The sequence below is a fragment of the Salvelinus fontinalis genome, chromosome 1 (assembly GCF_029448725.1).
Source record: "Salvelinus fontinalis isolate EN_2023a chromosome 1, ASM2944872v1, whole genome shotgun sequence".
Taxonomy (NCBI): Eukaryota; Metazoa; Chordata; class Actinopteri; order Salmoniformes; family Salmonidae; genus Salvelinus; species Salvelinus fontinalis.
This window is the reverse complement of record NC_074665.1, coordinates 7798577-7812118: the sequence shown is the minus strand read 5'-3', so window position 1 is coordinate 7812118 and position 13542 is coordinate 7798577. Positions and strand designations below refer to the sequence as shown.

The 13542-nt window shown below is 47.0% G+C and overlaps 1 protein-coding gene across 1 annotated transcript in view; it reads right to left on the bottom strand.

Annotated features, from left to right (window-relative positions):
* mcu (mitochondrial calcium uniporter) overlaps positions 1-8170 on the bottom strand; it is a 151379-nt gene extending 143209 nt beyond the window's left edge. The window contains exon 1 of the mRNA XM_055864084.1: positions 7943-8170. Within this exon, the coding sequence (XP_055720059.1) occupies positions 7943-8059 (117 nt within the window). The 5' untranslated portion in view covers positions 8060-8170. The remainder of the gene's footprint in view (positions 1-7942) is intronic.
* Between the last annotated feature and the right edge of the window lie 5372 nt (positions 8171-13542).

Genomic DNA, 13542 nt, shown 5'->3' with positions numbered 1-13542 from the left:
AGCTGGTTGAGTGAATGACAAGAGCGTGCAAAGCTGTCATCAAGGCAAAGCGTGGCTAATTTGAAGAATCTAAAATATATTTTGATTTGTTTAACACTTTTTTGGTTACTACATGATTCCATAGCTGTTATTTAATAGTTTTTAAATGTCTTTAGTACCATTCTACAATGTAGAAAATAGTAAAAATGTATTAAAACCCTGGAATGAGTAGGTGTCCAAACTTTTGACTGGTACTGTATATTTATACATTTTTTGCTCAGAAAACATGGAGGCTAAAGAAAACATTTTCCTGCGGGCTGCCAGTTAGGGAAACCTGTTGTAGAGCATGAACCTGCAGGAGTGAGTCACTGCTTTGATGTTTTCATAGAATGACAGGGTGTTGTCCAGGGTCACGCCAAGGTTCTCTGCATTCTGGGAGAGGGACACCATGGAGTTGTCAACCGTGATGGAGAGGTCTTGGAGCGGGCAGGCCTTCCACGGGAGGAAGAGACGCTCTGTCTTGTCGAGGTTGAGCTTGAGAACCGACATCCAAGCTGAGATACAGAGATGCGTGTCGCCACCTGGGTGTCAGAAGGGGGGAGGGGGGGGGGGGGTCAACCGCAATGATAGAAGAGACCATGTGAGGATATGACGGAGCCGAGGGACTTGGTGTATAGAGAGAAGAGGAGAAGGCCTAGAACCGAGCCCTGAGGGACACCAGTAGTGAGAGTACGTGGTGCACACACAGATCCTCTCCACGTCACCTGGTAGGAGAGACCTGCCATGTAGGATGCAGAGTGCGCTGAGACTGAGACTCCCAGCCCTGAGAGGGTGAAGAGGAGAATCTGATGGTTCACAGTGTCAAAGGCAGAGAATAGATCTAGGAGGATGAGGACAGAGGAGAGAGAGTCAGCTTTGGCAGTGTGGAGAGCCTCCGTGACACAGAAGAGCAGTCTCAGTTGAGTGACACGTCTTGAAGCCTGTCTGGTTAGGTTTCTTGAGGAGGGGAGCGACTCTAGTAAATGTCATGGGTTAAGTTTCAAGTTTTAATGCCACCTGCACAAGTACAGTGAAATGCCTTTCTTGTAAACTCTAAACCCAACAATGCAGTAATCAATATCAATATAGCACTACAAATAACATAAGGTAGAACAAAAACACAGGAGAAATTAAAATATGAAATGAGAAGGGCACGACCATATAAAATATACTTCCTTGCATATTCTACATCTTAACATCCCAAAGAGTCTCAAGAACAAGCTGTGACCTAATGCAGTAGTAGATGTGCTCGGAAAGCTCCAAGATATTCAGCAACTATTGGAAAGACAAGGGAAGTTTGCAACAACAACAGAAATGCTTTATTGATAAAACCAACATGTCTTCAACTGCCCCTGAACAAGGCAGTTAACCCACTGTTCCTAGGGACTGTCATTGTAAATAAGAACGTGTCCTTAAACTGACTTGCCTAGTTAAATAAAAGATTAAATTAAATATAAATAAAATAAACATCACGTTGGCTTAGTAGTAGTTTAATGTATGGTCTCACAATGGAAACTTGGTTTGCGGTCGTTTAAAAAGACATGACAACATTGAATCTTATTCACTTAGCTAGTCACCGTAGTGTTTAACTCCATGGCAACATGAGGTTTACAGCCCCAAGAGTATATGATGGTTGGAGTTCCCGTCATTCAGTGAGGAGAATTAAAAACACAGCAGCAGCCTTGATGTCACAGCCCTGACAGGGCACACAGTCGTCATACACTGACAGCATTATGCTAGGGCCCACACACACACACACACACACACACACACACACACACACAGCCTTATGCTAGGACACACACACACACAACTTTATGCTAGCTAGGGACACACACACACACACACACAGCCTTATGCTACACACATAACTTTATGCTAGCTAGGGACACACACACACACACACACACACACAGACAGCGTTACACTAGCTAGGTCTGTGCTGTGAAAGCCACACATCGATGGCCCAGCCAGACAACATGACACAGACAGCATTACACTAGCTAGGTCTGTGCTGTGACAGCCACACATCGATGGCCCAGCCAGACAACATGACACAGACAGCTTTACACTAGCTAGGTCTGTGCTGTGACAGCCACACATCGATGGCCAGGCCAGACAACATGACAGGTAAACATCCTCATAAAGCTGACTGAAAAAACAGCTATGTGACATTACCATGTCTATGTCCCACATGAAGCTATATAGTGCACTATTGTGGACCAGGGCCCATAGAGGCACTAGTTTTAGAGGGGAGGAGAGTCTTTGAGCAGTATGGGGAAAGGTTTTCTAGTGCAGTAGTTCACAGCAGGAACAGAGAGATGAAGGCTAGTAGTGTGAGTTACAGTGAGATGAAGGCTAGTAGTGTGAGGTACAGAGAGATGAAGGCTAGTAGTGTGAGTTACAGAGAGATGAAGGCTAGTAGTGTGAGGTACAGAGAGATGAAGGCTAGTAGTGTGAGTTACAGAGAGATGAAGGCTAGTAGTGTGAGTTACAGAGAGATGAAGGCTAGTAGTGTGAGGTACAGAGAGATGAAGGCTAGTAGTGTGAGTTACAGAGAGATGAAGGCTAGTAGTGTGAGTTACAGAGAGATGAAGGCTAGTAGTGTGAGGTACAGTGAGATGAAGGCTAGTAGTGTGAGGTACAGAGAGATGAAGGCTAGTAGTGTGAGGTACAGAGAGATGAAGGCTAGTAGTGTGAGGTACAGTGAGATGAAGGCTAGTAGTGTGAGTTACAGAGAGATGAAGGCTAGTAGTGTGAGGTACAGAGAGATGAAGGCTAGTAGTGTGAGTTACAGAGAGATGAAGGCTAGTAGTGTGAGGTACAGAGAGATGAAGGCTAGTAGTGTGAGGTACAGAGAGATGAAGGCTAGTAGTGTGAGTTACAGAGAGATGAAGGCTAGTAGTGTGAGGTACAGAGAGATGAAGGCTAGTAGTGTGAGTTACAGAGATGAAGGCTAGTAGTGTGAGGTACAGAGAGATGAAGGCTAGTAGTGTGAGGTACAGAGAGATGAAGGCTAGTAGTGTGAGGTACAGAGAGATGAAGGCTAGTAGTGTGAGGTACAGAGAGATGAAGGCTAGTAGTGTGAGGTACAGAGAGATGAAGGCTAGCAGTGTGAGGTACAGAGAGATGAAGGCTAGCAGTGTGAGTTACAGAGAGATGAAGGCTAGTAGTGTGAGGTACAGAGAGATGAAGGCTAGTAGTGTGAGGTACAGAGAGATGAAGGCTAGTAGTGTGAGGTACAGAGAGATGAAGGCTAGTAGTGTGAGGTACAGAGAGATGAAGGCTAGTAGTGTGAGGTACAGAGAGATGAAGGCTAGTAGTGTGAGGTACAGAGAGATGAAGGCTAGTAGTGTGAGGTACAGAGAGATGAAGGCTAGTAGTGTGAGGTACAGAGAGATGAAGGCTAGTAGTGTGAGGTACAGAGAGATGAAGGCTAGTAGTGTGAGTTACAGAGATGAAGGCTAGTAGTGTGAGTTACAGTGAGATGAAGGCTAGTAGTGTGAGGTACAGTGAGATGAAGGCTAGTAGTGTGAGTTACAGAGATGAAGGCTAGCAGTGTGAGGTACAGAGAGATGAAGGCTAGCAGTGTGAGGTACAGAGAGATGAAGGCTAGTAGTGTGAGTTACAGAGAGATGAAGGCTAGTAGTGTGAGTTACAGAGAGATGAAGGCTAGTAGTGTGAGTTACAGAGAGATGAAGGCTAGTAGTGTGAGTTACAGAGAGATGAAGGCTAGTAGTGTGAGATACAGTGAGATGTAGGGACCAGCCAATAGTAACCTGACCTTAGATGAAGGGACCAGCCAATAGTAACCTGACCTTAGATGAAGGGACCAGCCAATAGTAACCTGACATTAGATGAAGGGACCAGCCAATAGTAACATGACCTTAGATGAAGGGACCAGCCAATAGTAACCTGACCTTAGATGAAGGGACCAGCCAATAGTAACATGACCTTAGATGAAGGGACCAGCCAATAGTAACCTGACCTTAGATGTAGGGACCAGCCAATAGTAACCTGACCTTAGATGAAGGGACCAGCCAATAGTAACCGGACCTTAGATGAAGGGACCAGCCAATAGTAACCGGACATTAGATGAAGGGACCAGCCAATAGTAATCTGACATTAGATGAACGGACCAGCCAATAGTAACCTGACATTAGATGAAGGGACCAGCCAATAGTAACCTGACATTAGATGAAGGGACCAGCCAATAGTAATCTGACATTAGATGAAGGGACCAGCCAATAGTAACCTGACATTAGATGAAGGGACCAGCCAATAGTAATCTGACCTTAGATGAAGGGACCAGCCAATAGTAACCTGACATTAGATGAAGGGACCAGCCAATAGTAACCTGACATTAGATGAAGGGACCAGCCAATAGTAATCTGACCTTAGATGAAGGGACCAGCCAATAGTAACCTGACATTAGATGAAGGGACCAGCCAATAGTAATCTGACATTAGATGAAGGGACCAGCCAATAGTAACCTGACATTAGATGAAGGGACCAGCCAATAGTAACCTGACATTAGATGAAGGGACCAGCCAATAGTAATCTGACCTTAGATGAAGGGACCAGCCAATAGTAATCTGACCTTAGATGAAGGGACCAGCCAATAGTAATCTGACATTAGATGAAGGGACCAGCCAATAGTAACCTGACATTAGATGAAGGGACCAGCCAATAGTAATCTGACATTAGATGAAGGGACCAGCCAATAGTAATCTGAAATCAGATGAAGGGACCAGCCAATAGTAATCTGACATTAGATGAAGGGACCAGCCAATAGTAACCTGACCTTGGATGAAGGGACCAGCTAGCAGCGAGGCCATGGGCGTAGGTAGAGAGAGATGGCCTGTGGCACTCATTTTCCTGAACCCCCGTGTGTGTGTGTGTGTGTGTGTATATGTGTGTGTGTGTATATATGTGTGTGTGTGTATGTATGTATGTATGTATGTATGTATGTATGTATGTATGTATGTATGTATGTATGTATGTATGTATGTATGTATGTATGTATGTATGTATGTATGTATGTATGTATGTGTGTGTGTGTGTGTGTGTGTGTCTCTCTCTCTGCCTCCCCTCTCTCTCCGCCTCTCCCCTCTCTCTCCGCCTCTCCCCTCTCTCTCCGCCTCTCCCCTCTCCCCTCTCTCTGCCTCTCTCTGCCTCTCCCCTCTCTCTCTCTCCTCTCTCCGCCTCTCCCCTCTCTCTCTCCGCCTCTCCCCTCTCTCTCTCCGCCTCTCCCCTCTCTCTCTCCGCCTCTCCCCTCTCTCTCTCCGCCTCTCCCCTCTCTCTCTCCGCCTCTCCCCTCTCTCTCTCCGCCTCTCCCCTCTCTCTCTCTCCGCCTCTCCCCTCTCTCTCTCCGCCTCTCCCCTCTCTCTCTCCCCTCTCTCTCTCCGCCTCTCCCCTCTCTCTCTCCGCCTCTCCCCTCTCTCTCTCCGCCTCTCCCCTCTCTCTCTCCGCCTCTCCCCTCTCTCTCTCCGCCTCTCCCCTCTCTCTCTCCGCCTCTCCCCTCTCTCTCTCCGCCTCTCCCCTCTCTCTCTCCGCCTCTCCCCTCTCTCTCTCCGCCTCTCCCCTCTCTCTCCGCCTCTCCCCTCTCTCTCTCCGCCTCTCCCCTCTCTCTCTCCGCCTCTCCCCTCTCTCTCTCCGCCTCTCCCCTCTCTCTCTCCGCCTCTCCCCTCTCTCTCTCCGCCTCTCCTCTCTCTCTCTCCGCCTCTCCTCTTCCTCTCCTCTTCCTCCCCTCAGGCACAGCAGAGAATTCTAAACCACACAGCAACAGTCAAGCTCCTGGATTTCCCTCAACTCTCCACAGAGAAATATTGGACTCATGATGACTTCACTTCCTCATTCCACTGTATTTCTCTCTGTCTCCCTCTTTCTTCTCTTCTCTCCCTCATCTGGTTGTTACACACACTCACACACTAGGGGGAACTAATAATTACATCACCCAAGTATCGATTTGTAAAAAATAATAATAATAATAAATCATATATATATTTTTTTTTTGTGTGTGTGCTAGGTAGTGTTAGCTAGCGCTGGTGGTCTGTACCGGCGCCAAACCTCCAGTATTTTTCATCCTAGAGCTTGTTCTCCATCTTCTTTTAAATAGTGATCCAACATGTTTTCACCCCGTTTATTTCCCTGACTGACCAGAACCAACGTTCACATGCTCCCTCTCGTCTCTCTGCAGCAGACAACATAGGAAGCAATAAGTTCGGAACATTACATCTCAAAATCGAATCGCAATACAAATAGAATTGAGAAAAATCACAATACATATTAATCGGCACCTTAGTGATAATATGGTGAGGTCCCTGGCAACTCCCAGCCCTACCACACACGCGCGTCAGACACATTACACACACACACACACACACACACACACACACACACACACACACACACACACACACACACACACACACACACACACACACACACACACACACACACACACACAGACACATTACACACAGACACACACACACACACACATTACACACAGGCACATTACACACACAGTGGACTGGCTTGGATGTAATTACTGCACCATAGTGAAGTATGGACATGACCTCGTAAACACAATTATATTTCTGCCAGTATGGAAGCATCCCAGTGCGACCTGTGTGTGTGCAGACATTACAATCACATTAATGTGTTTTTGTGGATTTAAATCAAGTATTTGAAATGTGTATGTGTGCCTGCATGCTTTGTGTGTGTGTGTGTGTGTGTGTGTGTGTGTGTGTGTGTGTGTGTGTGTGTGTGTGTGTGTGTGTGTGTGTGTGTGTGTGTGTGTGTGTGTGTGTCTGCTTTGTGTGTGTGTGTCTGCTTTGTGTGTGTGTGTCTGCTTTGTGTGTGTGTGTGTGTGTGTGTGTGTGTGTGTGTGTGTGTGTGTGTGTGTGTGTGTGTGTGTGTGTGTGTGTGTGTGTGTGTGTGTGTGTGTGTGTGTGTGTGTGTGTGTGTGTGTGTGTGTGTGTGTGTGTGTGTGTGTGTGTGACAGTGCTTTATTTATTTTATTCTTCACTGCCTGTAGTTCCCCTCACGCTTATATGGAGGCGCACGGCTCCACCGCTCACCGCATGCCAAGGCGAGGAGTTCCATTCTGCCGCACTGTCACCCCGCTAGCCCACTACTGCAGAGGCGCACACACACCGCGTCTATACCGTTAACATACACGATACAGGCGCGGAGATGTGGGCGAACGAGTATTCGCGCTCAACAAATGACCAGGATAAACAACACCTTGGGCCAAAGTCTATCGGAAAATCTATAGAATGGCGAGCATTGGGTCAACCACGTCACTAGTGAACGATAAAAAGCGAGGTGTAGTCCATGTCCGTCGGTATCAAACCGGGGACGATGCCCATATTAATGTACAGCTGTTGGCACTTCGTCAACATTGAAGTTGAGAGGTTTGAGCCCACTGTTGCGTTCAAGATGATCCCGTGCAAAAAAACACACCCACAACGGGTCTAGCTAGATACAAACCGTTGATATAGTTAAGACGTATACAGAGAAAATAGCCACACTAAGCTTGGGACATTTTACATAAATGTACATTGTACATTGCCATAGACGGCGGGCCAGTGGTCGACAGAGTTTACCAGGACCTAAAACCTGCATTGCTACTGTCAAAAGCGCCTGCGGCCACAAGGTGATTGACTGACCCCGGTTTTTAACAGTTGTAGCAAAATACTTCGACAACTACTATTACAGCAAACCTTAACAGAGCTTAACTTCAACCAATATCAAGGAAGACACCGAAGAAAACTATTAATGACGCTAGTTAGCGTTACTTCCTTAGCAAGACCCGTCATCAAGCTACAGTCAGAACAGCCCACCGTCACTGCCTCATATCCTCGTTCGCTGCCCTGCCTTGTCCCACATCTCTCCGCACCCAGGTCCGACGACTTACCGGTCTTATATGCTGGTGGTGCCGCTGTGATGAGATAGCGAGTGCGGGGAGCCCGGTGGCCACAGCTCCGCTGCTCCTGGTCAAGATGAGTACTGTTCTACACACTTTCGCAGCCATCTCTGTAGTGAAAAATCCTCGCTGGGATGTCGAATGCTGCAGGCGGACCAAGAGAGAGACGGTGGCAGACGGGGAGGGGGAGTAGAGTAGGCGGACTGCGGGGCTGGGCTTGCGTTTCACACAACACACCCCGACGCGGCAAGGAATTTCAGAACAGAGGTGGGGTTGAACTCACCAAACAATAACTTTCCCTATAACTCAACGAAAGCCCTGATCGATTTATGAAGTGCCGTTTCATTTCTGTCATTCCATTCGATACGAAATAGCCACGAAATGAAAATAATCATAACCTACAAAAGCACAATATTAAAGAAATGATTGCTGGTGTAAATCCACAGCGTTGCCAATTATGGACGATTCGACCAATCAGAGAATGCGGAACGGTCCATTCAAGAATACAGGAAGAGAAATCCAGCCACAAACTGAGAGCCACTACAACGTCTGTAAACCAATTGTGTTGTTGTCAAACCGCACCTTTTGGATTCTGACCTTACCTGAGATATGAACCACCTTCACACAGCAGGCCGTTGCTATTAGTTAGACTGAGGCTGTTGGAGTATATAATTGCACTAGTAAAGTATATAATTGCACTAGTAAGTAGGCTACTGTGTACTTTCTCACTGAAGCCTAAAGGAAAACAGTGATAGAATGCTAAAAGTTAGGTTACCACAAGCAAAGCAAGAGTACAATATGTATTTATTCAAACAGGATTCTTCTCCCTTTGTTGTATTGTATTGCCTGATTTCATTTGGACTTGAGTTGCAGTGGATGTGTAGAGGTCAACTTGGTCTCAGATCATTTCCAAATCTGTATGTAAATCCGAGGTACTCCTTTTCAGTATGATATGTTACGTTCCGTATGGTATGTATTAGTTTGTGGATGTCCATCATCTATTTCGTATGATATGTTACAAATTACAACGCAATGATATATTATGAATTTTCAAAACATGCAATAGGTTATGAATTTGCAAAACGTATGACATGTGACCAATTCCAATTTGTTGTGGCTAATGTTCGCAAGGCTGAGGGTAAGGAGTTAAGGTAAGGAGTTAAGGTAAGGAGTTAAGGTAAGGAGTTAAGGTTAGAGTTAAGGTAAGGAGTTAAGGGAAAAGGGTTAGCTTACATGCAAAATAATTGCAAAGTTTCTGAAAAGTAGTAAGTAGTTAAAATTCTAAAGTTGTCAGTTAATGAAATTCAAATACGCAACCTTTGGGTTGCTAGATGTTCCTGTTAGACGTCCACCCATCCACCCCTACCAACCACCCGTCCACCCCTACCAACCACCCGTCCACCCCTACCAACCACCCGTCCACCACTACCAACCACCCGTCCACCCCTACCAACCACCCGTCCACCCCTACCAACCACCCGTCCACCCCTACCAACCACCCGTCCACCCCTACCAACCACCCGTCCCCCCCTACCAACCACCCGTCCACCCCTACCAACCACCCGTCCACCCCTACCAACCACCCGTCCACCCCTACCAACCACCCGTCCACATCTACCAACCACCCGTCCACCCCTACCAACCACCCGTCCACCCCTACCAACCACCCGTCCACCCCTACCAACCACCCGTCCACCACTACCAACCACCCGTCCACCCCTACCAACCACCCGTCCACCCCTACCAACCACCCGTCCACTACTACCAACCACCCGTCCACCACTACCAACCACCCGTCCACCCCTACCAACCACCCGTCCACCCCACAACCACCCGTCCACCCCTACCAACCACCCGTCCACCCCTACCAACCACCCGTCCACCCCTACCAACCACCCGTCCACCACTACCAACCACCCGTCCACCCCTACCAACCACCCATCCACCCCTACCATCCACCCCTACCAACCACCCGTCCACCCCTACCAACCACCCGTCCACCCCTACCAACCACCCGTCCACCCCTACCAACCACCCGTCCACTCCTACCAACCACCCGTCCACCCCTACCAACCACCCATTTTCAGAAATGTGCTAAATGTCGAAAGAGGTTACAGAAGACGGAAATGAAAAAAAGTTTCCCACTTTTTCTGAATTCACCCAATACATTGCCCCTGACTCTCAAAACCAGCACTACACACACACACAGGGATAGCAGATATTATATATAGACATATTATATATAGATATTATTATACTGCTGTATGGACGTGGAACTTCTGTCTGAAGTAGGTCCCTTTATACTTTCAAAAGTGTCACCAAACATCTTATGGATCTTTCTGTGTAATCAAGCTGCTGTTTTACCCCTAGCTAAGCCATCTATGCACCCTATTCCCTGCATAGTGCACTACTTTTGGCTCTGGTCGAAGTGCATAATGTAGGGAATATGGTGCCATTTGGGACAGAGATTGGATCTATTTTTAGCTCTTCAATAGCTCCCCATCTCCTCTCTCTCTCTCTCCCCATCTCCTCTCTCTCTCTCCCCCCATCTCCTATATCTCTCTCTCTCTCCACATCTCCTCTCTCTCTCTCTCTCTCTCTCCCCCATCTCCTATATATCTCTCTCTCCCCCATCTCCTCTCTCTCTCCCCATCTCATCTCTCTCTCCCCATCTCCTCATCTCCTCTCTCTCTCTCCCCATCTCCCCTCTCTCTCTCCCCATTTCTCTCTCTCTCTCCCCATCTCCCCTCTCTCTCTCCCCATTTTTCTCTCTCTCCCCATCTCCCCTCTCTCTCCCCCCATTTCTCTCTCTCTCTCCCCATCTCCCCTCTCTCTCCCCCCATTTCTCTCTCTCTCCCCATCTCCCCTCTCTCTCTCCCCTCTCTCTCTCCCCATTTCTCTCTCTCCCCATCTCCCCTCTCTCTCTCCCCTCTCTCTCTCTCCATTTCTCTCTCTCTCTCCCCATCTTTCATTCTCTCTCCCCATCTCTCTCTCTCTCTCCCCATCTCTCTCCCCATCGCTCTCTCTCTCTCTCCCCATCTCCTCTCTCTCTCCCCATCTACTCACTCTCTCCCCATCTCCTCTCTCTCTCCCCATCTCCTCTCTCTCCCCATCTCCTCTCTCTCTCTCCCCATCTCCTCTCTCTCTCCCCATCTACTCTCTCTCTCCCCATCTCCTCTCTCTCTCTCCCCATCTCCTCTCTCTCTCTCCCCATCTCCTCTATCTCTTTCTCTCTCTCCCCACCTCCTCTACCTCTCCCCATCTCCCCTCTCTCCCCCATTTCTCACTCTCTCTCCCATCTCTCTCTATCTCCTCTTTCTCTCTCTGTCTCCCCATCTCCTCTCTCTCTTTCTGCCCTATCTGTCTCCTATCACTCTCCTCTCTCTCCTATCTGTCGCTTAACAGTGCTGGACGGGACCGCAGTGGAGAAGGGGAAAAGCTTCAAGTTCCTAGACGTATACATCACTGACAATCTGAAATGGTCCACCCATACATACAGTGTGGTGAAGAAGGTGCAAAGTGTGTCTTCAACCTCATGCGGCTGAAGACCCTCACAAACCTTATACAGATGCACCATTGAGAGCATCCTGTCGGGCTACATCACCGCCTGGTACAACAACTGCACCGCCTGCAACCACATGGCTCTCCAGAGGGTGGTGCGGTTTGCCCAACCCCATCACCGAGGGCACAGCGCCTGCCCTCCTGGACATCTACAGCACCCAATGCCACAGGAAGGCCAAAAAGATCATCAACCACCTGAGTCACTGCCTGTTCACCCTGTTATCATCCAGAAGGCGAGGTCAGTACAGGTGCATCAAAGCTGCGCCCGAGAGACTGAAAAACAATCTCAAGGCCATCAGACTGTTAAATAGCCATCGCTAGCCGGCCTCCACCCAGTACCCGGCCCTGAACTTAGTCACTGTTACTAGCCGGCTACCACCCGGTTAATCAACCCTGCACCTTAGAGGCTGCTGCCCTATGTACATAGACATGGAATCACTGGTCACTTTAGTAATGTTTACATACTGTTTTACTAATTTCATACATATATATACTGTATTCTACTGTATACTAGTCAATGCCACTCCAACATTGCTCGTCCTGAAATTTATATATTTCTGCATTCCATTCTTTTACTTTTAGAGTTGTGTGTATTGCTGTGAATTGTTAGATACTACTGCACTGTTGGAGCTAGGAACACATGCATTTTGCTAAACCCGCAATAACATCTGCTAAATAAAGGATGTGACCAGTTTGATTTGATTTGATTTGACGGATCGACATCTAAGTGAATTGATGTATATTTTCCATACAAACGCCTGAGTACTTAATCTTTGTCAGATGAAACGTTGCTTTATGAATATGGATTGTTCACACAGTAACTCCAAAACAATATGCACGTTTTTTTCCTTATTTTTTTCCCCCTGATGTGTTATAACTTTTTATAAAGGATTCATAATTCGTTATATCCGGTACATTTCCAAACAAGCAGAGATTTTCTAGTACAAAAATGGCGAGGCGAATTATAGTGAACTACTTTTGACCACTATCGGCCCTAATAAAAAGTAATGCACTTCGGGAAGTGGGTACCATTTGAGACCTTGACCTTGACACTGCAGGCAATGACTGATGAAGCACATCCTGAATGGAATATAATGTCATTATATTGTCAACACAGCCACATTCACAGAGCCACGCCTGTGTAGGAGGACTAAGCTCTGTAAGAAATGGAACCCTATTTCCTATAATGTGGACTACTTTGACCAGGGTCCATAGTGTGTAGGGTTCCGTTTAGAATTCGAGTGTGTAAGGTTCCGTTTAGAATGTGAGTGTGTAGGGTTCTGTTTAGAATGTGAGTGTGTAGGGTTCCGTTTAGAATTCGAGTGTGTAGGGTTCCGTTTAGAATTCGAGTGTGTAGGGTTCTGTTTAGAATGCCAGCGTGTAGGGTTCCGTTTAGAATTCGAGTGTGTAGGGTTCCGTTTAGAATGCCAGCGTGTAGGGTTCCGTTTAGAATGTGAGTGTGTAGGGTTCTGTTTAGAATGTGAGTGTGTAGGGTTCCGTTTAGAATTCGAGTGTGTAGGGTTCCGTTTAGAATTCGAGTGTGTAGGGTTCCGTTTAGAATGCCAGCGTGTAGGGTTCCGTTTAGAATTCGAGTGTGTAGGGTTCCGTTTAGAATGCGAGTGTGTAGGGTTCCGTTTAGAATGCCAGCGTGTAGGGTTCCGTTAGGATTTTTTATTTTATTTTTTTACTCTGAACTTTTTTTAAACTTGGCAAGTCAGTTAAGAACAAATTCTTATTTACAATGACGGCCTACCAAAAGGCCTCCTGAGGGGCGGGGGCTGGGACTAAAAATAAAAATAAATTTAATTAAAATATAGGTCAAAACACACATCATGACAAGAGAGACAACACTACATAAAGAGAGACCTCCTAAGACAACAACATAGCATGGCAGCAACACATGACAACACAGCATGGTAGCAACACAACATGACAACAACATGGTAGCAACACAACATGACAACAACATGGTAGAAACACAACATGGCAGCAGCACAACATGATAACAGCACAAAACATGGTACAAACAT